Source organism: Saccopteryx leptura, chromosome 2 (genome assembly GCF_036850995.1).
Source record: "Saccopteryx leptura isolate mSacLep1 chromosome 2, mSacLep1_pri_phased_curated, whole genome shotgun sequence".
Taxonomy (NCBI): Eukaryota; Metazoa; Chordata; class Mammalia; order Chiroptera; family Emballonuridae; genus Saccopteryx; species Saccopteryx leptura.
This window is the reverse complement of record NC_089504.1, coordinates 235735061-235761681: the sequence shown is the minus strand read 5'-3', so window position 1 is coordinate 235761681 and position 26621 is coordinate 235735061. Positions and strand designations below refer to the sequence as shown.

Below are 26621 nucleotides of genomic sequence, written 5' to 3'. Positions count from 1 at the left end.
ACCAGTTCTCAGAAGAGAACTCTCTACCTGGGCTATATCCTTGCTCAACAACTGATTCTCTCACTTTTCAGCAGAGGCAGAATCTTTTGCATAAAGGAAACAATGAAAAGTACAGCGCTCACTGCCACAGCGGTTGCAGGTGCTGCCAATGATCCAGGTGCCAAAGAAGGTCCAGGTGTAGCAGGTGTGTGGGGCAGCAGGACACACCCTCTGCTCTGGCCTCGAGTCCGGGCCCTGCCATACCTGCTGTCCTGAAGGCAGTGACAGCAGAAGAGAGGCCCTTAAAGAACACAGTGATGTTAGACACCTCCGTGTAGTTGCCCAGTCACTTTTCTTAAACCATGACTTCAAACAAGGCATCAGGTTACTGACTATGCACATTTTCCAATCACACCCACAAGAAAGATTGCTCCTAACCTGTCAACATTGTCCTATTGCAAACGAAAGGGGGCCTGGTAAAATATTCATAGAAATTTAAGCAAGTTGCTGATTTTGATTCTTTTCCCCACATAGATGCACACGACACGCTATGTATGGGTCAGAGCCTTGCTTGTATGAGCCAGGTGTGTGCTGTGTTCTTCTCACTGACCAGGAGTCTCCATAGCACATACAAGTCCAGGTGTTCCCTGGACACTACGCCACACGGGCACATACACACACACGCACGCACACACCTGAGCTACTACAACCTGAACGGGTCCTCCACCCACCTGTCTCCAGCCTTGGTCCTACCACTCTGCTCACACAGCTCACCTACCTGCCTTCCATCTCTGGAATTAGGCTGACCCGCTGTCTGGGGCCTTGATTCCCTCTCCTCCCAGCCCCTTAATGTCTCTGCGGGCTGTAGGGGAAAAGCCCCTTTCCAAGGAGGTTAGTGCTTCCTGGGACACAGCCCCGTTCCCGGTCACCGGTAGGGGTGGGGCACGGTGAGGGAAGACCAGCTTGGCTGTCCAGCGGGGTGCTCTGCACGCTCAGAAGGGCAAGTGTTCGGTCCACACCAACTTCAACCCCGCTGGCCCAGCCTCTTCTGGCCCCACCTCCATCGTGGCCCAATGAGGACATGGTTGAGCTGCACGTGGCGCGGCTGAGGCCGAGGCGTAGACCCCCACAGAGTCTGCCTGGGATGGGGGGGCCCTCTGCTCTATCTCTAGCCACACCTTTTCTTGCCCATCAAATGTCTCCAAATTAACCTGCCAAGTGAAGCTAAATGAGGTGCACTTGGGACTCCAGAAACTATACCCTTACCACTTAATACTTCACCCAAATCCCTTAAATTCAAATCGAGGTTTTCTGTCATAGTAGGCAAATTTCAGCAAATGGATTCACGGTGATTCATAAGCTTTCAAGTATTGGGGGTCATTATTTTTAAAAACTGTATTTGCCATATTAGTCTCTTTGTTGACTGCTGCTTCCAGGTTTCTTTGGCCTTGCCACTTGAAAGAAAATTTTTAATCACCGTTTTTTTTTTCTTTTAATATTTAAAAAATAGTCTTGTTTTGCATTTAAATCTTTGATGCACACACTGAATATCCAGTTTAATTGAAAGCTAGTTATATGAAACTTTTTCTTGAGTAATCCTAACCTTACCCACTGCTTTGAAGTTTCACTATAATCTCATAGAAACCTGCATGCACCTTCAGCTGTAATTCTAAACTCATTTCTGCGCTGCCCATGGTGCAGCAATAACACAATGTTTAGTTTGCTAGAACTTGAAAAATTCTAAGTACTAGAAAACCTTTCCGCGAAGCACTGGAAAATTCCTGGCTATACTTTCAAATGAACTTAAGAATCATTGCATTGAGTTCCAGAATATAAACTTTCTATTGTCCGTTAATTTGGAATTGTATTGAATTTAGACATTAATTTAGTTCCTCTGAATTGCAGTCTCGCTAAGATTTTCCTGGAAAATCCCTGTGCTCATAAGTAATTCCAAGGAATGCTTGTAAGTGTCTAGATTACTGCTTAGAAGTAGCAATAGAAACCAGCCCTGGGTGCCTTCTGGGTGGTGGCCTTGCCTACTGTGTGTTCCAGTTTGTCTGGTGGAGGGTAACTGTTGGGAAAACAGGTGTGTTAGGCTTGCTCCTTTGTACTTTGCCTGATTAGCGCGTGAGCACACGGCAGCACCACGTGTGTATAGTCTATGTAAGGCTATGGGTGCTTGCCCTCAGGGCGGATAGCAGACTGCAGATTGCCTGCCCGCCACTCTGAGGGGCCGTTTTTGCTGTTCATTTGCCTGAAAAATAGTTTCCCCCTGCCGGTTTGCTCCTCCACCATTGGGAGGCTCTATTAAAGAGGAATGGCCCAACGCTTCCTGGCTCCGCAGTTTCTTACCATCTGTCCGCCTGAATCCACTGTGGACCTGCCTGGCCTCAGCCGGCCGGCATTCACAGTAACCCAGGAGAGAAGGTGTGGGAGGAGAGAAGATAATCAGAGGACAAAATTAGGGAGTGTTGGGTTGAATAACATAGTCCCAGACATATTTTCCAAGTCTGCATTAGTCCCACCTGGGCTGCATCTCTCTGAGAGCACCGACCTCTTCCTGGTACATGGGACTCTTTCCAGGGTCGTCCTTAATGCCTTCAGAAAAGTTGTACAATTCTTCTGCCATCTGGTTTTACAGGTCATGTGTTCGAGTTATTGCTTGGATCCTTATAGTTATGTGTCTGTTTATTGTCGGTAACTTGTTAAACAGAACGTAAGGACCCTGAGGGCAGGGGCTGCACCTGTGCTTCTCCTGTTTTTGCCAAGGGATGCGGTAGTGCCCGGCAAACAGGTGCCCGATGAATGTGTCGACAGAGAAAACTGGATGTATGAATGAGTGAGTTAATAATGAATCCAGTGGGAATTCTAACTACCTTATAATGCTGATAAACAATCCCAAATGCCACAGAGTTCTGATTATCATTAGTTCCGAAGGGATGACATTGCTGGGTTTTCTGGCAAGAACAAGGGAGGGGGGCAGTGGGAGAGAGAGTGGTACTTAAACTGGAAAATGGGATACACAGGCAAAAAGTAGGAGATAACTAAATACAATTCACATACATATATTTACAATGCAATCATAAATATACACACATGTTCACACATGTTTTTGTTTTTGTTTTTGTATTTTTCTGAAGCTGGAAACGGGGAGAGACAGTCAAACAGACTCCCACATGCGCCCGACCAGGATCCACCCGGCATGCCCACCAGGGGCAACGCTCTGCCCACCAGGGGGCGATGCTCTGCCCCTCCCGGGCATCGCTCTGCCACGACCAGAGCCACTCTAGTGCCTGGGGCAGAGGCCAAGGAGCCATCCCCAGCACCCGGGCCATCTTTGCTCCAATGGAGCCTTGGCTGCGGGAGGGGAAGAGAGACAGAGAGGAAGGGGAGGGGGTGGAGAAGCAAATAGGCGCTTCTCCTGTGTGCCCTGGCCGGGAATCGAACCCGGGACTCCTGCATGCCAGGCCGACGCTCTACCACTGAGCCAACCGGCCAGGGCCCACACATGTATTTATATATTTATTATTTACACCTGCAGTGAGAAAACCGAGTCACACAGCAAACTAAACTGAACCAACCAATGAGAAATAATGGTGTAATCGAAGGTGAAAAAAAAATACATAGAGCTTATAAATAAAATGAAGAGATGGTTCTTTAAGAAACCGATATACATAATAGCAAAACCACCATGTGGCCTGATTAAGACAAAAAGGAGACATCACAAAGAATCCTTGAAAAGAGAAAGCAGAAGTAATCCCAGAGAGGGGAGATGGAAAGAATTTTAACAGAATGATTAGCACGCCTCTGTAAATTAATGGAGACAGACTACAGAGGCCTGCCCCGACCACCCTATAGAACAGCGGTTCTCAACCTGTGGGTCGCGACCCCGGCGGGGGTCCAACGACCAAAACACAGGGGTCGCCTAAAGCCATCGGCATATGTAAGGATCTCAGCACCGGTTGAGAACCACTGCTATTGAAAATCACGTTGATCACTCCTTCCCTCTCTGCTTCAAATTCCCCTCCTCACACTACTCCCATCTCTGCTTCAAGCACATTTTGGAGGTGATGATTATGTTTAGTACCTTGGTTGTAGTGATAGTATCATACGTGTGTACCTTTGTCCAAACTCATCAAGAGTTATATATTATATGTGTGCAACTTTTTGTAAGAGACAGCAAATTAAGTTATAGAGAGCAAATGTAGAGTTGATGATTCTCAGTGAAGGCTATACTGACATACCTTGTGCTCTGCTCAAAACTTTTCTGCATCTGAAATTGTATGAAAATGCCTAACCTGTGGTGATGCAGTAGATAAAGCATTAACCTGGAATGCTGAGGTGGCCAATTTGTAAACCCTGGGCTTGCCCAGGTCGAGGCACATATGAGAAGCAACTATGAATTGATGCTTCCCACTCTTCCCCACTGTCTCAGTTCTCTCACCTCTCTAAAATCAATTTTAAAAAAACAAATTGTATGAAAATTAAAATTAGTTAAAATTTTTAAGTGACCTGGAAGTAGTGAGTGAAGGTTTTTGCAATACTGGATAGTAATGCATAATATGTTATAAAATATCAATGATAATATTAAGGGCCAAAAGTGAAGCTTGGGCTTATTTCAAAAGCACCAAGGGCAGAGGAAAACTTGAAGGAGAAAAGTGAGGAAAAGGGATATATATATGCACCGATGCCATTACCTGTGCCTAGAAGTGTAAATGAAAAGCAGTTGATTCATAAATGGAGAACTTGTTATCACCAGCCCACAGCTAAATGTTTGGCAAGCCTGTCCGTGGTCCTCACTAAATGGGAGCTCTTAGAATCATAGAATCTCCTGAACTCTGTAGCAAATATTAAAGAGTTCAGTATTCTGAGAGGACGAGGGAAAACCTCAGCCCTGATTCAAATTCAATAGATGTGTCTGCAACTAAAACACACACAGGCTGGCGTTTCTGATACAATTCTACGCAGCCACTTAGCAATGACCACTGGGATTTTGGACTAGAACACTCCCTTATTCCAGGGCTAGATGCAGCCTCTCAGACACGCATGCTATTGGTTTCATCCCATTTCTCAGTTCTCCAGGCTCCTATAGACCCAGTAGCCTTCCAGTTTACTCCCTTTGCCCAAATTAGCCAAAGTTGGCCTCTGAGGCTCATGGGCAAAGACCCTAGACCAGTGGTAGTCAACCTAGTCCCTACTGCCCACTAGTGGACATTCTAGCTTTCATGGTGGGCGGTAGCAGAGCAACCAAAGTATAAATAAAAAGATAGATTTAACTCTATTAAGTTGTTTTATAAAGATTTATTCTGCCAAACTTAGAGAAAATCCGACATAAAGTACTTGTTAAGTAATTATTATTATATGCTTTAACTTGCTGTAACTTTGCTTTATAAATTTTTTTAAATTTTATTTATTTATTTATTTTATTTATAGAAAGAGAGATAGACAAGGACAGACAGACAGGAACAGAGAGAGATGAGAAGCATCAATTATCAGTTTTTCGTTGCGACACCTTAGCTGTTCATTGATTGCTTTCTCATATGTGCCTTGACCATGGGCCTTCAGCAGACCAAGTAACCCCTTGCTCAAGCCAGTGACCTTGGGTTCAACCTGGTGAGCTTTTTGCTCAAGCCAGATGAGCCTGTGCTCAAGCTGGCTACCTCAGGGTCTCAAACCTGGGTCCTCTGCATCCCAGTCCAACGTTCTATCTGCTGTGCCACCGCCTGGTCAGGCTGCTTTATAAATTTTATAAAGTAAAGTTATTTCCCTACTTTATAAATCACCATCACTGGCCCTGGCCGGTTGGCTCAGTGGTAGAGTGTCGGCCTGGCGTGTGGAAGTCCGGGTTCGATTCACTGCCAGGGCACACAGGAGAAGCGCCCATCTGCTTCTCCACCCCTCCCCCTCTCCTTCCTCCCTGTCTCTCTTTTCCCCTCCTGCAGCCAAGGCTCCATTGGAGCAAAGATGGCCCGGGTGCTGAGAATGGTTCCATGGCTTCTGCCTCTGCCTCAGGCGCTAGAGTGGCTCTGGTCACAACACTGCGATGCCCTGGATGGGCAGAGCATCGCCCCCTGGTGGGCGTGCTGGGTGGATCCCGGTCGGGCGCATGTGGGAGTCTGACTGCCTCCCTGTTTCCAGCTTCAGAAAAATACAAATAAATAAATAAATAAATAAATAAAATTTTAAAAATTACCATTACTGTGGAACCGGTGGGTGGTTAGAAAATTTTTACTACTAACAGAGATACAAAAGTGGGCGGTGGGTATAAAAAGGTTGACTACCCCTGCCCTAGACACTGGCAAATGGAAAAGAGGGGGCTCTGGATTCACCGCTGCAGGGAGAGGGTACACGCAGAGCTGCTCTCAGCTCTTCTGGAAGGGGGCACTTTGGGGGCAGGATTGTAAATTCTTAAAGTGGACTTGCTCATGCCATTCCAGCCACACTGGCCTCTTGCTATTGACATACTCAGTGGGCACCTCCCACCACCAGGGCTTTTACACTTGCTGTTTCCTTTGCCTGGAATGCTCTTACTTCAAAAACCTCCACTGCCAACTTCTATTCCTCTTTGCTCAAATATCACCTTTTCAGTGGGGTCTCTCTCTACTACGGAACCTTATAATGCAAACCCTAGCCATCTGGGCCCGCCCTGTCTCTCTTGTCTAGTTTATTTTTCTCCAGATTCTTCCAACATGCTATATCATTTATTTATTTTGTTGTCTACCTCAGGGCAGGGTTTCCTGTCTGTCTTGCTCACTTCAGTATCCCCAGCACAGTATTCTGGCACATAGTAGCTTCTCAATAAATATTTGTAAACCTGAGTTGCATTCTAGGTGGATGCAGTCAGAAACTTGGTTGAACAAGCCTTGGTCCCAAAGAGCCCATTGCCTGCGCAGTCCTGGATATCTGGCTAACAGCATCGCCCGAATAGATACAGGCTCCTGGGAGGACTCCACTCTCCCAATGACCTGCAAGTAGCGGGGAAGGGGTCACTTAAGGCTTGGCCTTTCCTTAATGGAGAGCCAGTATATCCTATTAGACTCAGCAATAATAATATTAATAATAGGGAAAATAGCAGCTGCAGCAACCTTTTTTCGGTGCTGCAGTTGTTTCTCCCTAGGTATAAGTTAAGCGTTTTACATTCACTATCTCATTTAAGTGTATCATTCCCAGGTAATCATATACCCGTTTTAAAGACGAGAAAACAGGTTCAGAGAGGGTGCCCCTTCCTCGAACCTGGCACATAGCAGACATTGTAGAAATACGCTGTCCTGCCCCACAAACGGGGGTGTGGGGCGCTGGAGTAGGGCAGGAAGAAGGGGGGTTCATTGGGATGTCTGACTCTGGGGGTACCGGAGTGAGGGTGTGCGTTTGGCGGGGAGGATCTTTGAGCCGCGGAACCTGGAAGGCCCGGCAGTATGTTTCCGGGGGGCGGGGCCGCACGCCTGACGGATGCTGACATCAGTCGCGCCCGGCCCCGCCCCGCCGCGGCCGCAGCTCGGGAACCCAGCGACCAAGAGCCGCCGCAGCCGCCACAGCCGCCACAGCCGCCGCCTGGGATTCGGAACGCCGCGCGCCCAGCCATGGCTTCGGGCCCCGGGGGTGAGGGGGCGCGAGGCGCAGGGGCGGCGGGAAGGCAGCCCCGGGCCCCGGCCCCGGCCCCAGCCCTAGCCCTCGGCTGACCCGCTGCCCTCCTGTCTTGTCCCACAGGGGCGGAGACCCGGCAGAGGTTGCTGCGCACCGCCAAGAAGGAGGTAGGTGGGGAGGTGGGGGAGGGGGGTAGAGGAGGGGGTGCAACCTCTGCGGGAGGGGACAGTCGTAGCGGCCCCGAGGAAAGAATCTCAAAGGCGGAGGGGGGCGGCCACCTTGGTTGTGGGGCTCACCTGGGTGGGTACTTAAGCTCCCAGACGATTGAAGGCTGGTGAGTTTGGGGGTGGGAGCTTCAGGTATGGGGGCCTCTGGATGTTTTTCTGCTGTGTGCCGGGGTGGATGCAGCGCGAGGGATCTCCAGCTTTGGGGCACTCCTGCATGTGTCTGGGTTGGAACCCCTCTCGTGGAGGAGCCACTACAATGAGACAAGCTCCTGGGGCTGATTGGGCGTGGAGGGGTGCTGCAGAAAGAGGACCAGATTTTAGGAAAGGGGAAAGATAACCCTTTGGGAAAATAAAGCCTCTCCCAACACACACCCGTGAGGCCCCTTCTGAATTCTCTGTTCTTGGAGCCACCCCCAGGAGCCTGGGGACACCCTCCCTGAGAGTCCCTGGTCAGGGGGTTACTCCATTTGTGGGCATGTGCCCGCACATGGCAGGTAGGGACCCCTTACCCTTCATCCATAAAGGAGGTTGAGAATCAGACAGGGTTCAGTTACCCTTCTGTCCCTCTCTCCTCTCCGGGGCCAGCAGGGAGCCCAGACTAGCCTTTAGAGTTAAAAGCCCATGATTTCCTGCAGAGGGGGGAGAATCTATAGTGATGGGTGTCTGGGGAAGCATTTCAGATGTCTGGACTGTGTGTGTGTGTGTGTGTGTGCGCGTGCGCGCGCATGTGTGTATATGTATATGTATGTACGCGCCTGTGTGGGTAAGGACATGTGGCTATGAGTGTGTGTAGCTGAGACTGTCTTTGTATCTGTTTGGAGATACCTCAGTGTTATCTCTATGTGTTGTGTGTACGTGTATCTGTGTGTGTTTATCTGTATTTTTGAGTACAATGTGTGTTTGTGTAGTGCAAGAATCTGTGTGAATGAGTGAGGTGAGTATATATATTCGTGTGTGTGTGTGATGCATGAGTCTGTGTGTGAGTGAGGCTGTGACTGTGTGTATATCCATGTGTGTGTGATGTATGAGTCTGTGTGTGAGTGAGGCTGTGACTGTGTATGTATATCCATGTGTATGTGATATATGAGTCTGTGTGTGAGTGAGGCTGTGACTGTGTATGTATATCCATGTGTATGTGATATATGAGTCTGTGTGTGAGTGAGGCTGTGACTGTGTGTGTATATTTGTGTGTGTGATGTATGAGTCTGTGTGTGAGTGAGGCTGTGACTGTGTGTATATCCATGTGTGTGTGATGTATGAGTCTGTGTGTGAGTGAGGCAGTGACTGTGTGTGTATATTTGTGTGTGTGATGTATGAATCTGTGTGTAAATGAGTGAGGCAGTGAGTGTGTGTGTATTGCACTCTTCATATCACTCACATCCCTCAGTCGGGGACCCCATTGCTGCTGAGCTAACATCACTGTTATATCTTGAGTCCTCAGCCTATAGACCTTGGGGGCTGGCTTGATCCCTGTGCCTCTGTGTGTGTCTGGGTGTCAGCATCTGGTGTCAGCATTGAGCACCAAGAAGCCCCTCCTCGCTTGGTGGGGGACAGCCATCAAGGACAGCCCCCAGGCTGCAACCTGTTGCTGCCTCTCCCTCCTTGGGGAGTGTGGGTGTGTCTATGTGTGTGTATGTGCTTGGTGTGCTCCATGTTGCAGGAATCAGCTCCAGGACCGGTTGCACATTCCGGCCTTTATTAATAAGGAAGAATACAGGATACATGGAATCACTCAGAAAGGCCCAGAACTTTTCAGCTCAGCCCTCATAGAGACCCCTCTGGGGACCTGAAGAAAGCTCTGTCTCAACCCTCTTTCCAACAAAACCTACAGGCCCACACATTCTCATGACTATTTTGGGGCAGGGCATATACAGACAGCCCCCACCCAAGTCTTCGGGTTAAAAATCTACAGTCTTTTGTTTATTGTTTAACCAGAACTAGATTTAATATGTGCTCCCCAGATGTTTTCACCTGCAGTAGCTGTGTTTTTAAGGAAATGGTTGGCTGGTTCCGCTGGGAGGGGGCTGCAGGCAGAAGAACATCAGGGCATCTGGGGGAAGCAGTGCGTATGCCTCTGGGCAGGGCTCCCAGCTCTGCCAGCAGCTCTCTTGGTGCCCTGGACAAGTCCCTTCCCTCCCTTTCCCTCTCAAGGACTCAGTTTCCACATCTAGAGAAGGAAGCATTGATTCAGTGCCCTTGGAGGCTCCATCATATCAGTCTAGTTTGGGCTATTGGCCAGGCTGGGGGGATACTTTGTCCCTGGTGGCCAGTGGTCTGGGCCTCATCTTCTCTCCTAGGAGGGGCGGGGTTTGGGGCACAAAATGAGCTTTCTGCCAGGCATCAGGCTGAGGTCAGATCCTGATCAGGGACCGCCTGGCATCCTGCTTGGTACCTGCAGGCGGCCGGGCAGAACCTTGCAAGTTTGGACAAAGGGCCTCAAGTACCCATTGACCCTGGATATATATAATCAGAAGGTAGGACTTAACAGTTACAAATTGGTGGCTGTTTCTAAATTCTGCATTCCTTGGGGCACATCATTTTAGTAATCAGAGCTCCCATTTACTAGGGGTTACTCTGTGCCCTACCCTGTGTGCACAGTAACTTTTTGAGGTGAGCGAGGTTGTCTCCATTTTATAGACAAGAAAAGAGGCTTGGAGAGGAAGGGAGAGTGGCTCAAGAACACACACCAAGAAGGGACAGAGTTGGGGACCTACCCCAGGTCTGTCTGACACAAGAGCCAGATTCTTACCCCTGTGTCACTAACATGCTATAGGGCCAGTAGACACCGTCATGGTGGCCATTCACATGCAGGTTCTCACTGAATTCGGGCAGGAAGTAAAGAAGCAGTGGAGCCAAAAAATGATGGGCCATTCCTTTATTCAAGTCTCGCACAAGCCGGCAAGCAAACACACAAGGAAAAAACACTTCCCTTTCACTCAGGGCTCCCAAAGCCACTGACACATTCTCCGGTTCCACAACCAGGAGAATCTTCTCCAGTTTCTCCTAGAATCAAAGGCCCCACCAGTCCAAAAGCCCCTCACCTCTGGTTCCCCAGCTTCTCCTCCAGCACTCTGCCACTCTGCAAACATGGCTTCTCTCTCTTTCCCTGCCATCTTGGCTTCTCTTCTCTCCTTCTCCTCCTTCCTCTCCTTTCTTTTTAAAACTTTCTGGTGCGAAAACCTCTCCTCCAGTACACAAAACAATGGCCCTTCCCAAGCAGGAAGGTAATTAGCAATTTCACAGATCACATACCTGGCGCTGCCCAGCGCCATTTTTAACACTAAAAATGAGCAAACTCAAATAACACAAATTTTACAAACTTATTTGCCCAACATGTGCCCATCCATATCTACACAGTTCTACAATCTCGGCATGTGTAGGTGCCATAACTTCCACTGTACAGACGAGAAAACTGGCCCAGGGAGAGTAAGTGATGTTTCAAGGGTACAGACGAATGAATGGGAACAGGTTCAAGTCTTCTGCCTGTGAGCCCCCCTGTTCAGCATGAGTGCCCCCTAAAGGCATGGTGACAAGTTTGTTCCCCCCAAATCAGACATCTTTTCTTTCCTTCCCCTTGGGGAGCATCTCTCCCTAATATCTGAGAGCCAGTCTCCAGTGGAATGTGTAAAAATCTGGGAGTCAACTCAGGTGTTCTCACTGTCTGGGTTCAGAGGAGCCACATCAGAGGCTCCTCACATCCTTCCTGGAAGGGGTGGCTTCACAATCAGTTGCTATAGATAAGCCAGGCAGGGTGGCAGCTTTGCCTGAGCCACTGAAACCACAAAGGCCAGCAGGGGCTGTGGGGCTGGACACAGTCCAGTGCTGACTCAGGAAGCCATTGTGACCCAGTATACCGTGAAGCAGGTCAAGAAGGAGCTTTGGGGCCCTGGCTGGGTGGTTCAGTGGATGAAGTGTTACTCCAGTTTACTGAGGTCGCAGGTTTGATCCCTGGTCAGGGCAGGAGTGAGAAGCAATCATTGAGTACACAACTGGATGGAGCAACTGAGTGGAACAGCAAGTTGATGCCTCTCTCTCTCCCACCCCTTCTCTCTCTTTTTCATCAATGGAAAAAATTTTTAAAAAGGAGCTCTGGGACCAGCCAGAGCTGGGTTCAAATGCCGGTGCATTTACTTACTGAGGGGCGTCTGTGTGCCAGGCCTCTGTAGATGTAGCAGTGAACGAGATAGGCCCTGCGCTCTAGGGGCTGACATTCCAGTATGGCTGACAACCCCAGAAGACATTCTGATTGTAATTAAAAAGGTAATTAAAGGCGGTGCACCAAGGTCTGTTGGAAAGGCACTTTGCGGCACAAGAACAGGAGAGAGAAGTAACCGCATGCAGTTAATGTATCGTAAACGTATCTCACATTAAAGAAGATATGTGAAGGATGGATGAGTCGGCCTTTTAGGTGAAGGTAGGAGGTGGGAAGAGACACAGGAAAACCATTCCTGGCAGAGGGAACTGCATCTGTAAAAACTTTGGCCGCAGGGAGCACGGTGGACTTGAGGAATGGGAGGACCCAGAAGTAGGGGGCGTTCCCAGAGAAAGAAGAACAGTGCTGGATGCAGTGGGGACAGAGCACCTGGTCCTGTTATAAAAGGAAGGGGGGAGGAATGGGGAGCACTTGAGGAATAGGGAAAGAAGAGGGGGGAGCTGAAATGGATTGCTTGTAAATTGCACGATCTTGGATGAGCATCCTTTTCCCTTCACAAATGTCTGGGTTTCAGTTTATTCATAATGGAGATGAAAATTACTCAGCTGTCAGGATCAACAGTGTGAAAACACCAACCACGTTAGCCTGAGCTTCACCAGGGCAGGCATCTTATTTTCTCCTGCCTACCCAGTGCCACCAAGGGAAAGCTAGAGACAGGGTGTCCTCCACATGAGTTCATCCAGTTCAATCCAGCCAGCTCTACCCCGGCTCCTTCCTGGCTCCCTCCTGGCTCCCTCCATTCTCCCCTCCTTCTCCCTCCTGGCTCCCTCCATTCTCCCTCCCCTCCTTCTCTCTCCCTACCTCCACCAGCTAATTTTGTTTTGGTTCCCAGAGAGAGCAGGCACTGGCTTCCCGTTGCCATGACGACTGCCATTAAAGGAGCCAGCCATGTGACTCTGAATTGATAACGGAAGCAAAGTGACTAACTGCCTTGTTTTCCTGCCTCCAGGCTGGGCCTGGGAGGCCTCTTAATTGAAGCAGAGAAGGAGGAGGTTGGGGTGGGGGGGCTTGCTGGCAGGAGGACAGAACCCAGGAAGGAGGCAAGGGGGATGAAGTGGGCGCTGGCAAGGAAGCTCTTTGAGCTCTGCGGTCTAGAGCTGGTGGAAGGGCCTTGGCCGGGGGAGCCATCCTCACAAGGGCTGAGCTGGGCTTGTTTGCGGCGCTGAGCCTCCCACCTGGGTGGAAGGCGATGGGATGGAGGAGGCGGGTTGGACACGTGCTAAGAAGGTTGGAGGGCCTGACCAGTGGTGGCGCAGTGGGATAAAGCGTCAACCTGGAACACTGAGGTTGCCGGTTCGAAACCCTGCGCTTGCCTGGTCAAGGCACATATGGGAGTTGATGCTTCCTGCTCCTCCCCCTTCTCTCTCTCTCTCTCTTTCTCTCCCTTCTCTCTAAAAATCAATCAATAAAATATATATATAAAAAAGAAGGTTGGAGGAAGGTGAGAGAAACAACTGATGTTCCTACTGGGACCCCATGGTGGTTCTCCTTTAACCCAGTGGTTCTTTTCATAACACTCATGTCACAATTCAATTTGAATTTTAGATAATGAATAATTTTTGGCGTAAGTATATATTACTAAATCTGGCAGCCCTACCTCAGGGGACATTTGGCAATGTCTAGAGACATTTTTGGTTGTCACAAGTGTGGTTGCTACCAGCACCTAGTAGCTAGAGGCCAGGGTTCCTGCGCAGCTTCCTGCAGGGCACAGGATGGCCCCGCAGCAAAGAAGCAAAGAAGCTTCCAGGCCATAATGGCACTGCTGTTGAGGTTGTGAAGCCTCGGGGATGGACACTGTCCCTGGAGCTCCCCAAGCGTCTCCTCCTGCACTCTTCAGGACAGCCTTAAGAGAGAGAGTAATTGTCTCTTCTTTCACCTGATCAATGAGGAAGGAGAGGCACGGGGACATTGAGCAGCTCACTTTAAGGTCACACAGGTAGGTAGTCCACAGAGAAGCCAGGACTCAGATTCCACTTTGTCAGGATCTGAAGGGTGGCTTCCTGACCCTGGCTCCCAGGGCAGTGGTGGGCAGCCCTGAGTTTCGGCAGAGTTCCTGGAAACACGGCTTGGGGTCAGTTGTGTGTAGGGGAAGGAGATGAGACCAGAAAATTCTGTTTTCTTCTAGCTTGTGCAGGGCTGTGAGTGCCAGGCTGCAGTGTTTGCTCCATCAGATAGTGGGGAGCTGTAGAGGATTTATGGCCAAGGAAGGTCTTGTTGGGAATTGTAGTTTGGGAAGTTTCAGCTGATGGCAGGGGCCAGGATGGACTCTCTTCCCCTCCCTCCTCTCTCCCTCCCCTCCCTCCTCTCTCCCTCTCCTCCCTCTTCTCTTCCCTCCTTCCTCTCTTCCTCCCTTCCCTCCTCTCCATCTCTCTTTTCTTTTTCCTTCCACAAATATTTATTATGCATCTACTATGTGCCAAGCACTGTTCTAGGAACTGCAGAATGAGAAATGAGCAAAGCAACATGCCTGCACGCATGCTCTCATACAGCATACAGTCTAGGTCGGGGATAGATAGATAAGCAATAAATATGTATTAGGCGCTCTGAGGAAAATAAAGCTGGAAAGGGCTGGAGAATGGTGGGAAGGTTCTCTCCGGAGGGATGGCCTTTTTGCTAAGGTGGCATTTGAGCAGAGACCTGAAAGAAAGGAGGAAGCCATGCCGACGACTGCAGGAAGGGTGTTCCTGACAGAGGGAACAGCATGTACAAAGGCCTTGAGGAACAGTGAATAGCAAGGAGGCCAGTGAGGCTGGTGGGAAGTAAAAGAGTGAAGGGGGAGGAGATGAGGTCAGAGAAGGAGCAGGAGGCTGATCACCCCTTGGAAGCTCTGGCTTTTACTCTGAGTGACAGGGGAGCCTTTTGAGCGAGGGGGAGCATGAGCTCACCTATGTTGCAGATTGCTCGGACTGCAGGGTGAACAGTAATGTTGGTGACAGATGAGGGGTGGGCACAGGTCATTAGAGGAAACTTCTGTCTTGTTCTTCAAGCTTTCCATTCTTGGGCCGGAAGTCACAGCTCCCCCGTTTACTCCCCTGCTGGGCCAAGAAGGGGTTCCAAAAATGCTTGCAGAATGAATCCAGACATTCTGGCTGGGATATTTTGGGGCTCGCTGATGCTCGCAGGGTTGACTCAAACAGTTTCTGTGTGTCATGCTTGCGCTTTTTGGACGGCAGGACTCCTCATGAATAATGCAGCCGTGCTGTCCGTGCATTTTGATGCTTTCAGGAGCTCCTGGTGGTGATGGCTTGGCTTTAGCCCCCTGGCTCGAGGTGACAGCAGGGGCCCCGCTCTCCTGCTTAGTTTCATCTCCCATGCAGTCTGGCTGGGCTCCACTGTAGTGACCTCACGAGGGGCTCCGGGAGGCTGTGGTAGCATTCATTGTTGGTTGGCAGGTAGGAAGGGCACTTCTGTCATCACCATGGGAGGCGAGGACACCTGAGGCCTTGTCCTAGCTCTGCCCCTAACAACCTGTGGCCTTCTAGCCAGTCTCCTTTTCCTGTCTCTCTGTCCTGCTTTCTAAGGGAATGAGGTTGGATAGGCTCCAGGATTCTGAGAACCTCGAGTCATCTAATTTGGCTGACATCACTCTCTGAGAGCCAAGTCTCCCTGATATTTTCTGTCTTCTGAATTTGCCAAGTCCGTATTTAAGACTTATTAAAACTCAACAGGTGATAAGACTTTCTGGGAGTCTACTCCACTTAAGGAAACCAGGGGCTCAACAAAAGCATAGGATAAAGTTTTTGGTATTTTTTTTAACAGCATTTACTAAGCATTTTATATGGATGACTTCATTTAATTGTCCCAATGGCGCTTGAGGTGGATACACACTTGCCCTTATAGATAAAGACACTGAGGCACAGAAGTTATCAGCGGCACAGCTGGGGGTCCGGCTCCAGAACCCTGCTTTGCATTGCTCTGGGGCCCAGATCAGGGGCCCTTTGTGGTTACGAACTATGCTGAGAGTGTGGGGTCGGGAAGGGGCCAGCCTTTGGACCTGGAAGTCCTGAGCTCAGGTCGCAGCATGCCATTCAGTAGCTGCACAAACCTCCCGGGCTTCAGTTTCCTCCTGCATCTGACGGCGAGGACATCCCGCACCATGCAGGGGTGCCGCTGTACGTCCCTGGCGGCCAGGCGATCGGCAGCGTCTGTGGCAAGCCAGGCACCGGGCTTGGCTCACCCAGTTAGCAGCCAGTGGACAAAACTCCGTAAGGACATTTTGCTGCCCTTTCTGGTCTCATCTGAAGTTGCAGGTGCTCTCAGCGTGGGGTCTCTCTCCGTGGATAAACTCTGGGCGGGCAGTGCTGTGGCCTCAGGAGCAGTGCTGTCGATTGGGAAACGGTATTTACAGGGTCCAAAGGGACGAGCCCTTGAGTGGGGATGAGGAGGGGCTGAGTCCTGACTAGCCCTGTGGCCATCCTGGGTGGGAGCTGGGTCTTCCCTGGGCTCCAGTGCTGACTGGCCGCATGCGTAATCCCTCAGCCTAGGGAGTCAGAAACCCTCGGGAACGCGCTGGCCCTGCCGCTTAGCTGTAGGGGCCCCTGGGTGAGGCAGCTAAGAGTGCTGAACTCCGGAGGGAAGCAGTGTTCTTTTTCTTTTTCTTTTTGTTTGGTAGTAAAAGAAGATAGGAGATGAATAGATATTTGTGCCTGTTCTTTGCAAAATCTTGAAAGGAACTCAGATCGTGGGTGTTTATAAAACAGGTCCTTTTGCAGTAAGGCCCCATTTAAAAATCAGATAACTAAAATCCGAAGAGTTCAAGAGACTGGGTGATACTAGGGCCCTGAATTCTTCATTATTATTTAGTAAGTTATGCTAAATTAGTTAAAATTGTAGCAAGTACCATTAATTAAACATTGCTGTAGTGTTTTACTTTTTCTCATTTAACCACAAAACAGTCTGTCTGTAGAGCAGGTCCAAATAGCAACTCCTTTTTACTGATGAGGAAATTGAACCTCAAAGAAGTTAAGAAACTGGAGCAAGGTCACATAGCTGAGAAGCAGCAGAACAGGATATTTTCACAAGGTCCATCCATTTCAACTTGAATAATAACTTGCTCATAAAACTAGCTAGAACAGTAAGTAAATATATCAACATAAAATGAAAAGGAAAAGATCTACTAAAGAAAAAGGATTTATTGGTTCAAGGGTTTGGGGAGTTTGGAGTGGGCCCAGCATCAGGTACAGCTATATCCAGGGGTTCCAGTGGTGTCAGTAGGACCTCGTCTCTGCCCATCTCTTGTGCTACCTTTCTCTACAGTGGCTTTATGCTCTGCCTCTCACTTTGGGGAGGAAGAATGTTGCCCTGCAGCTCTCAGGGCACAATCTGCCAGCTTGGCATCACAACAGAAAGAGAGCTTCCCCTTTCCCATGGTTCTAGCAAAAGTCTTAGGATTAGGTCTCATGGGACCAACCTGGGTCACGTGCTTCTTTTGTGCCAGTCACCATGGTACAGAGTGTTCTGATTGGTCCAGCCTGAAGGGTGAAGTGTGGAGTCAGCTCTCTGAGAGCAAGGGAGGGGTCCCAGAGGAGAGGCAAGGTGAGAGGACCAGACAGGCAGACAAGCCGCAGATGTCCATCTCGAAGGAGTGAGGGTGCCTGCCTTTGGAGCTCAGCCTCTAGCAGCGGAAGTGCCCACTGCTGTGCACTGTGCCTGGCTGTGATCCCGGGTGTGCTGCCTGGGTACCCACTGTGTGCCAGGTGTCTGTCGGATGAGAGATTTCTACTCTGGGGGTGTACAAAGCCCTGAAATTGTACAAACACTTTGTACTTGTTGTGTGGAGAGGATCCTCAGCTATCATCAATACCTCTGGGTGGTCCGCAACCCAAATACCTAAATACGGTGCAGAACCACCCTGCAAGATGTCAGGGTTCACAGGTCAGAAATGAAATGGTGCATCTTAATTGCTAACCCAGTGAGCTCTGTGATGGTGACGGTCCCTAATAATAATTATAACTAGCATTTATTGGGCACATGCTGTGTTCTAGATCTGCACTGTCCAATGTGAGCCAGTCATATGTGCCTACTTACTATATTTCAATTACATAAAATTAAAAATATTTCCCCAGTTGCACTGGCAATGTTTCAGGTACTCAGTAGCCACATGCGGCTAGTGATACTGTTGGACAACATAGGGTTAGAGCTTTTCCAGAGGTTCTGTCGTGTTCTAGGTATTGTGCTAGGTGCTGTACACCCATTAATGTATTTAATCCTCATGAGAAACCTCAGAGGGGTAGGTCCTATTTATTGTCTCATTTTACAGGGTAGTAAAGCCAAGCACAGGCAGAGGTAGGAGGCAGAGCCAGGATTCTAATCCAGGCTTTGGACAGTATTCAACTTCTTTTCCTCCTGAGCGTGGGTTGAGGTGGTGTCTGTTTTCTGGTTCACGCTGTGTGTGTTTTAAGCAACCATCTGGGAATTTCATTTTTTACTTTCCTGCAGCTGCCGGCATCTAGGTGCAGCTGATAGTGTGTGCGCGCTCCTCGTGCCTGAGGCACGTGGGTGGGTGGAAGAGAGGCGCGTTGCCCGGGAGCCGCCACACGCAGTGGGCACCGTACCCGGGAGAACACAGGCTGGTCGCCAGCGTGTGGGCTGGGAACGTGAGACACGCTGGCCCCGTCATCTCCAGTGGTGACTGACTGTGCTTGGGAGTGTTGGCTGGGAGGACCTTTGCCAAGGTGCCCCCAGGTGGACACTCCAGGATCAGGCATGGGGGAACCCCCTTGTCGGGGGTGTCTGGGGCACCTGTGCAGGTGGCAGTGGGAGGCCTGTTTGTGGAAACCCGTTCTCAGCCACAGAACACCCCTCCATCCAGGTTGTGGCAGGTTGGCCAGTCCTCACACTGTCAGGGCACAGTGCCTGGCGCCTGTTTATGGCACGCCAGTAAATGATTAACTGGGGCCAGGCTGGCAGCATCCGAGTGAGAGGCATTCCTGTCTCCTGCCAGCCCGACAGCCACGTGTAGGGCATGTTGGGAGGTGGGAGTTTTCTAACGCTGAGATCCACCTGCCGCTGCTTTACTGTTGGTGTCCCCCTCCCCATGCACTCCCACCGCAGGGATGAACTGCAGGAGGACATTCGTGTGGCTTTGCTTTCATTGTCTGTGAGGGTGTGGAGGGCAGGATGGAAGTGTGTGGGCAGGAAGGGTGGGACAGAGCTATCCTGGAACTGAGAGGCCAGAAAAGGAAGCTGTGAGCCATTCACCTGTGCTTGCTGAGCTCCTACATGTGCCAGATGCCTTCAGGCCCCGGTCTGCTCAGGCCCCAGCGTCCTGGTGGGCGGCCTTAACCAGCGGAGGATGCATGGGTGCCCATTTGGAAGGAGGCCTGTAGCCTGTCTCCTAAAAGGTTGAGATTCCTGCTGACACCTCCATTAGTGCAGAGTGAGGAAAGGACTTTTTTTTCTCTTATTTTTTTAGAGCAGTTTTAGGTTCATAATAAAAATTGAGTGGCAAGTACAGAGATTTCTTTTTTTTTACAGAAACAGAGAGAGAGTCAGAGAGAGGAATAGATAGGGACAGACAGACAGGAACGGAGAGATACGAGAAGCATCAATCATTAGTATTTTGTTGCGGCACCTTAGTTTTTCATTGGTTGCTTTCTCTTATGTGCCTTGACTGTGGGCCTTCAGCAGACCTAGTGACCCCTTGCTCGAGCCAGCAACCTTGGGTCCAAGCTGGTGAGCCTTGCTCAAACCAGATGAGCCTGCGCTCAAGCTGGCGACCTCGGGTTCTCGAACCTGGGTCCTCCACATCCCAGTCCGGCACTCTATCCACTGCGCCACCGCCTGGACAGGCCAGAGATTTCTCACATACCCCCATCCCCACACACACAGCCTACACCCCACCCCACTCCCCCACCCCCCCTCTCCCCCACCCCAGTCAACATCCTGCACCAGAGTGACTTGTTTGTTACAAGGGATGAACCTGCACTGACACATCATTATAACTTCAAGTCCACGGTGACATTTGGGTTCACTCTTGATGGTGTCTGTTCTGTGGGTTGTGACAAATGTACCATGACATGTACCCACCACTGTGACATCCTACAGAATAGTTTCACTGCCCTGAAATCCTCTATGCTCTGTGCTCTGACTTCATCTCCCCTTCTCCCAGCCCCAGGCAGCCACCGAGCTTTTCGCTGTCTCCATGGTGCTGCCTCTTCAGGATGTCACATACTTCCAACCACACAGTATGTAGCCTTTTCACATTGGCTTCTTTCACTTTGTAATAAGCATTTTAAGTTGGACGTTTCTTCTTGTTGCCATGATTCTTCTTCGGGAACCAACGTGTGACAGGAGGAGGGAGCTAGGAGGCGCCAGGTGCCCTGGGAGAGATGACGGAAGATGGTGGCTGGGCAGAGGTGGCGCTGGCAGCGCTCCTGACCCTGGCTCCGGGAGCAGGGAGTGGCCGTGCTGCGACACTCGGCTGACATGGGCAAAGGCAGTAAGTGCATTGGCCCCCTGGCTGCTTGGGTCCCCACCTCGACCTGGGACAGTGGGGCCAGAGACCTGATTCAGGTCCAGTGTGAGTGGTCCTTGTTCCTCCCAAATCAGCTACCTGATTGGAAAATGGAGTAACAGCGGTGACACCCGTATTGCGTGGTTGTTTTGATTTTGTGGGCTCGTGTATGTTAAGCTCCCACTCGGATTGTAGGAAGCACTTGTAGGTGTCTGTTAAATGAATGAATGAACCTATTATGTGCTAGGCTTCATGCAGGGCAGACAGTCATGGATTTGAATCTCCACCCTGCCTTTTGTAAGCCATGTGCTCTTTTTTTAAATTAATTAATTAATTTTTTATTAAGTGGGAGGCAGGGAGGCAGAGTGACAGACTCCCACATGTACCTGGACTTGACCAGGACCCACCTGGCAAGCCTACTAGGGGGTGATGCTCTGCCCATCTGGGGTCCTGCTCCACTGCTCAGCAACTAAGCTATGTATTTTAGCACCTGAGGCAGAGGTCATGGAGCCATCCTCAGTGCCCAAGGCCAACTTGCCCAAACCATTCAAGCCATGGCTGTGGGAGGAGAAGAGAGAGAGGGAGGAGGGAGGAGTAGAGAAGCAGATGGTCTGCTCCTGTGTTCCCTGACAGGAATCAAACCCAGGACTTCAACACACTGGGCTGATGCTCTACCACTGAACCAACCAGCCAGGGCTGCAAGCCATGTGCTCTTGGGCAAGTCATTTAACTGCACCAAGATTCAGTTTCCTTGTCTGTAAAATAGGGAGGGTAACTGTATCCATCTCACCTAATTACCCTGAGGAGGAGGTGAAATAATGCCCCTAAGTGCAGTGCCAGTAGAATGAGCACTTTCCAAATAAATGCTGTTGTCATTACATAAAAAAATGTATAAGGCACTGACTATGTGGTTGCAAGTGTGTTTAATGCTTTTGATATATTCCCCTGTGCCTGTGAGCCAAATGCTAATATCACCCATTTTACTGATGGGAATGCTGAGGCTCACTGAAGGACCATGATTCACCCAAGATCATGAGTGCAAAGAGCTGGGACTTGAATTCTGGAAGTTTGACTCTAGAACCCAGTGCTCATAGATGCGCAGAGGGCGTTACTTTGGGAGCTCAGAAAACGGGGGATCACATCAAGTTTTGAGGCCTAAGGGGGGGAGTGAAGAGAAGAGCACCAGGTGCTAGAGGGTTGGGTAGCTTTTCCAGAGCTGGGGACAGAGGTAGGAATGGGCAGGGACATCAAGAGGAGGAGATGCACCAGCAAAGGCCAGGTGCAGGGGATCACATGGGTCACACAGACAGAATGGCACATGTGACCAGAGCCTGGCATGTGGGAAGGGGAAGGGGCAGAATTTGGCAGGAAAGGAAGACGGCCACACCATGGAAACAGTCACAGCCTGCAGGGTAGCACCATCCTCCCCGGCCCCCCACACTGTGTCTGCGCTTTGGAGCTTCCTAAAATATTCCTGTTTCCCCCCATTCCCCATCAGTCCTTTCCCAGCCCCTCCCAACTCTCATCTCCTGCGTGTCTCGCCTCGCCCATAACAAATTAAAAAATAAAAAGCCACCAGCTATTTCCAGAGAGCGCTTTTCCCTGCTACATTGTCCTTACATCTGTTCCTCCCTTTGTGCTCCAAGGCGGCTCTTTGGGGGCAGTCGCAGGGGAGAGTTTTTTCCCTCTGCTTTAGAGTTTTGGAAACACTGAGGCCCAGAGTTCATTTCTACTTGTACTTTAGACCTGGAGCATCACCTCCTCTGGGAAGCCCTCCTTGACCTTCCTACCCACCCAGTTTCACTGTCATTTGTGTTCATAGAACCAAGTTCTTTTGTTGCAGACAGCTGGTCTCATTTTGTAAATATTATCCATTTGTGTGATGTACTTAATGTCTTTACATTTTGCTGGACTGTGACCTTCCATGAGGACAGGGACTCTATCTGATTGCCACCTAGTGCCAGATACATAGGAAGCACTGATGGTGAATGTTGAGTGAATGAACAACATTGCAGTTCATGTGATAAATGTGGGGAAGGCAGGTGTTAGTGGATTGTGGATGAGGCACACTTATTCACACTTGGGGTATGGATAGTTCAGGAAGGCTCCCAGGAAGCGGTGACAACGGGGCTGAAGGCTGAGTTGCAGTTAGCCAGCTAGAGCACACATGGAGGGGCACCTGGCAGGAGGCACCATGTGAGCAAAGGTAACGAGGTGAGCTGATGGCACTGCCTTTGGGGGCCTGTGTTCAGGGGTCAGTGGTTTGGACTAGGCTGGAGATGCTGGCATGGGAAGGCGTGTGCATTTGTTCTCAGCAGCTCAGGGGCCTGCAGAGCGGCACAGCCGTCCTCAGTTCACCCCACTTGCTCCAGCGGCTGTCAGGGGCCTTTGAGTCATCCCCCCTTTTTTTCCTTACATGCTGAGAGTTATTTTTAAAGCCACCCCAAGGCCCTCCATTCTCTTCACTGCCGAGCTTTTTAACAAATGGCAGAGTCAGGGAGCCTGGGGGCCTCGTCTTGGAGGCCCCTGCTGGCTCCTGTTCCTCACTCGCCCGCACTGCCAGGCCCCCGCCACCTGAGACTCCAGGTGGGCTGGGGGTGTTCTGAGTCAGGGCTGAGGCAGCAGGCCTCTGAGAAGCAGGTGGGAGCTCTGGGATGTGTGTTTCCGGCTGCTGTGTGTCACGGGCACTGTGCTGGGTGCTTTATGTCGGGCTGCTGTGTGTCACGGGCACTGTGCTGGGTGCTTTATGCCGGGCTGCTGTGTGTCACGGGCACTGTGCTGGGTGCTTTATGCCGGGCTGCTGTGTGTCAGGGGCACTGTGCTGGGTGCTTTATGCCGGGCTGCTGTGTGTCAGGGGCACTGTGCTGGGTGCTTTATGCCGGGCTGCTGTGTGTCACGGGCACTGTGCTGGGTGCTTTATGCCGGGCTGCTGTGTGTCACGGGCACTGTGCTGGGTGCTTTATGCCGGGCGGCCCAGGGCCCAAATCCAACCTGCTCCTGCATTGCCCCTGAGCCAGGATGGTTCTTACATTCTTAAAGGGTTGTAAAAGCAAGAGAGACTAGGCAACGATGTAGACTGTGTGGCCTGAAAATAGGTTTGCCAGATTTAGCAAATAAAACTTGAGAATACTGTTTAAATTTGAATTTCAGAAAAACAAAAAATAATCTTTTCGTGTGTGTTCTGTGCAATATTTGGTAATGCTTATACTAAAAAAAAAATCCTCCCTATTTATCTAAAATGTAGGTATCACTGGGCATCCTGTGTTCTATCTGGCAGCCCTAGCTCAAAGTTTGAAATAGTTGCTGCCTTTGTCTTTATGGAGAACATCAGCCGACCCCAGCCACACACAGCAAACCAGAGCGGGTGTCAGGAGGGCTTCAGGCGCTGCCCAAAGCGAGCTCAGTAAGCGTTAGCTGCTGGTGTTGCTGTTCCTTATTAATAAGAGTGATCCCCAAACAAATACTGAGCACCTCCGTGGGTCCGGGTACTAGTCCTAAGGGCTCATGGTCCACGTGGGGAAGACCCACAACTGTCTAGTGAAAGTTGGGCCGTGACAAGTTCTAAGGAAAGGCAGAAAGCAGGATGCTCAGTTTTAGGCGGGCTGGTCTGAGCCTTGCCCCTTTTTTGAGCTCTGCCCATGGTTTTTTGGAATGCTCCCTTAGCAGCAGCCCGGAGAGGTGGGGCAGGTATCATCCCATTTCACAGATGAGGAAACTGAGGCCCGAAGTCACCCAGCTACTGGCAGAGCTGGAGTTTGACCTGGGCCTAGTGGCTCTCAAGCTCATGTTCTTACTCGGTGCCCTGGGGCCTCCCTTTATGTGGTGCCACCTGTGCACTGGGCTCTGTTTGAGGGCCTCTACCTGCATTTTCCATAATCCTTATGTTAGCCCTGAACACTGGACCACGTTATTTGCTTTTGGAGTTTAGAGGACATGAAAACAGCACAATGTAGGGAGGCAGGGAGGAGTAGCAAGTTGACTTGGAACCTGGCAGGTTCAAGGTGGGCAGCCTGAGGGTTCCTGGGTGTGGCAGCTGTGAGGAGGGAGTAGACAGAGCAGGCCTGGAGCCCCAGGGTGTGTGCCCCCCCCCCCACGCTTTGCAGTCTGGACAGGATTTCCCTGCCTGACTCCCTCCTGAGATTAATCCTCCTTTTATGCTATTTAAATATTTGCCAGTGGAGGGAGGGATGGCAGGAGGGTGGGGCTGTTCCCGAAGGTGTGCGGGGTGGGGCTGGAGCTGGGGTGGGCAGGTGCTCAGGGGTCTGACGTGGAGAGGTGGTACCAAGCCAGCCCCATCCACTGCGGACCAGGCTGTGAACTGAATAGTTACCATTTATAGAAGTCCTACTAGGTGCCAGGTGTAGGTGCTGTCTCCCTGGTCTCATTCAAGTCTCGTGTTAGAGATAGGGGTGTTGTTGTCATCCGCTCCATTTTACAGATGGGGAACTGGTTCAGCATCATGCAGATAGTGAATGGCTCAGGATTTGAACCCAGGTCTGTGACTCCCATTCATGGCTCTCAGCCCCTCTCAGCTGCCTCCTGACATCCTGTCCTTAGAGCTCATCTAGTTCCATAAAGAATGGGAACCCCATCATTGAAGGAGTGCAGGCAGTTGTTGGAGGACTCCTGAGAATGGGTGCCAGAGAGGGACACAAGCTTCCTCTTTGTGACCTTTGAGGTCCCCCCACCCTGACAGGAAGTGGTTGGCAGAGTTAGAGCCAGGTGACCCAGGTCTCCTCACTCCCAGTTCAGTGTTGCTTTTGTCTCCAAGTTGAGAGAGGCTGAGAAATCTCCTCTCACAGGTTTCTTAGCACCGTGGGATTTCAGAGGGTCCGATCCAGTACTGGGGGGGGGGGGGGGCTCAGACAGACCTGGGTTCAAATTCCAAATGTGCCCCTTCCTGGCGTTTTGTCCTTCAGGCAAACTACATATACTCTCTGAGCCTCAGTGCGCCCATCTTTAAAATGGGGATAATAATGTTTTTGTAAGGATCAAATGAAATGTTCTATACAAAGCACCTGGTGCATAGTAGATGCTCAGTAAACATTCTCTCTTCCTCTGTGCTGGAGAATAACAAGCCCTTGGTTGGGAATGGCCTCCAGCTTCTGCTGAGAGACAAAGTATTGGCTAGAACAAAGGCCCTGGTCTGAATGCTGCCTCCTCTGCATGACCTTGTGCAAGTTATCTCATCTGCTTGTGCCTCAGACTCCCTGTCTGTAAAGTGGGAATAATTTGGGAATTTACCTTATTAAGTGTGCTTACAGTCAGCCCTTGGAGCATAGTGAGTGCTGAAAAAATAAAGGCAGTGAGCTTCAGTGTTGTGAAACTACAGTGTGCTCACCCTGTAGCGTGTCCACTTTCCTGGAGGGGAAACTAAGGCACCAGCAGGGGTGTGCAACTTGGCCGAGTTCACACAGGACAGGAGTGGCCAAGCTGGGATGTAAATGTAGGTCTGTGTGACTCTGAAGTCCACCATCACACCACTGTCTCTGTGCTTCCTAAGTGGGGTGTGATTTCTGAGCCAAAACTAGAAAATCACGCAGGTTGCGAAGAGCCAGGTTGCCATATGGCCACTGCCGTCGTTTTCAGAGCGCCTGAGGTCCCTCAAAAATGCAGGCCTCCAAAGTGGACCAAGTTCAAACCTATGTTTGGGATCTGGTTGAGGTGAATTTCAGGGGCCTTCTGTGGCTGCCTGGCCCTCTCCCCTTGTCCATAGACCCGGTCTGTCACCTGGGATAGGCCCCCTGTTGCAGGCGCGGGTAGCAGCCTCTTAGGTCCTGCAGTGAGACAGTGCCGTCTTTGGAAGGCCATCAGTGACCTGCCGGGGGAGGCTCCCATCAGCATTGCCTTTTTCATTTCCTCTCCTGGCCTTGGGCTGTCAGCTTGTTATTAAGTTCCAGGGAGAGGTTCCAGCCCACAGTGGGGAGCCAGCGGAGGTGGGAGGGGTCCTCACTGTGAGAACCCTTGGTGTGGCAGTCCCACCCCACCCCACCCCAGATCCACCCACAGGACTGACAGCTACAGGCACCTCCCTGCAGTCAGCGCACAGGCTGTGTGACCTTGAGAGAGGGGTTACCCTTTCTGAGTTTCAGGATCCACAACTGGAAACAGACAGACTGCTCTGCTCTGCTCTGCAGAGTGTGCAGAGTCAAGGTGCCACTAG

At 50.6% G+C, this 26621-nt stretch overlaps 2 protein-coding genes across 7 annotated transcripts in view; one reads left to right on the top strand and one right to left on the bottom strand.

Annotated features, from left to right (window-relative positions):
* PIWIL3 (piwi like RNA-mediated gene silencing 3) overlaps positions 1-7561 on the bottom strand; it is a 35429-nt gene extending 27868 nt beyond the window's left edge. Inside the window, 2 exon segments of the mRNA XM_066363761.1 lie at positions 123-251; positions 7330-7561. Coding sequence (XP_066219858.1) covers positions 123-251; positions 7330-7561 — 361 coding nt within the window.
* The window catches only part of SGSM1 (small G protein signaling modulator 1), a 70768-nt gene continuing 51599 nt past the window's right edge, over positions 7453-26621 (top strand). For all 6 annotated transcript variants that reach the window (XM_066370639.1, XM_066370642.1, XM_066370643.1 and 3 more), the window contains exons 1-2: positions 7453-7578; positions 7687-7730. In XM_066370639.1, the coding sequence (XP_066226736.1) occupies positions 7560-7578; positions 7687-7730 (63 nt within the window). In that variant the 5' untranslated portion in view covers positions 7453-7559. The remainder of the gene's footprint in view (positions 7579-7686; positions 7731-26621) is intronic.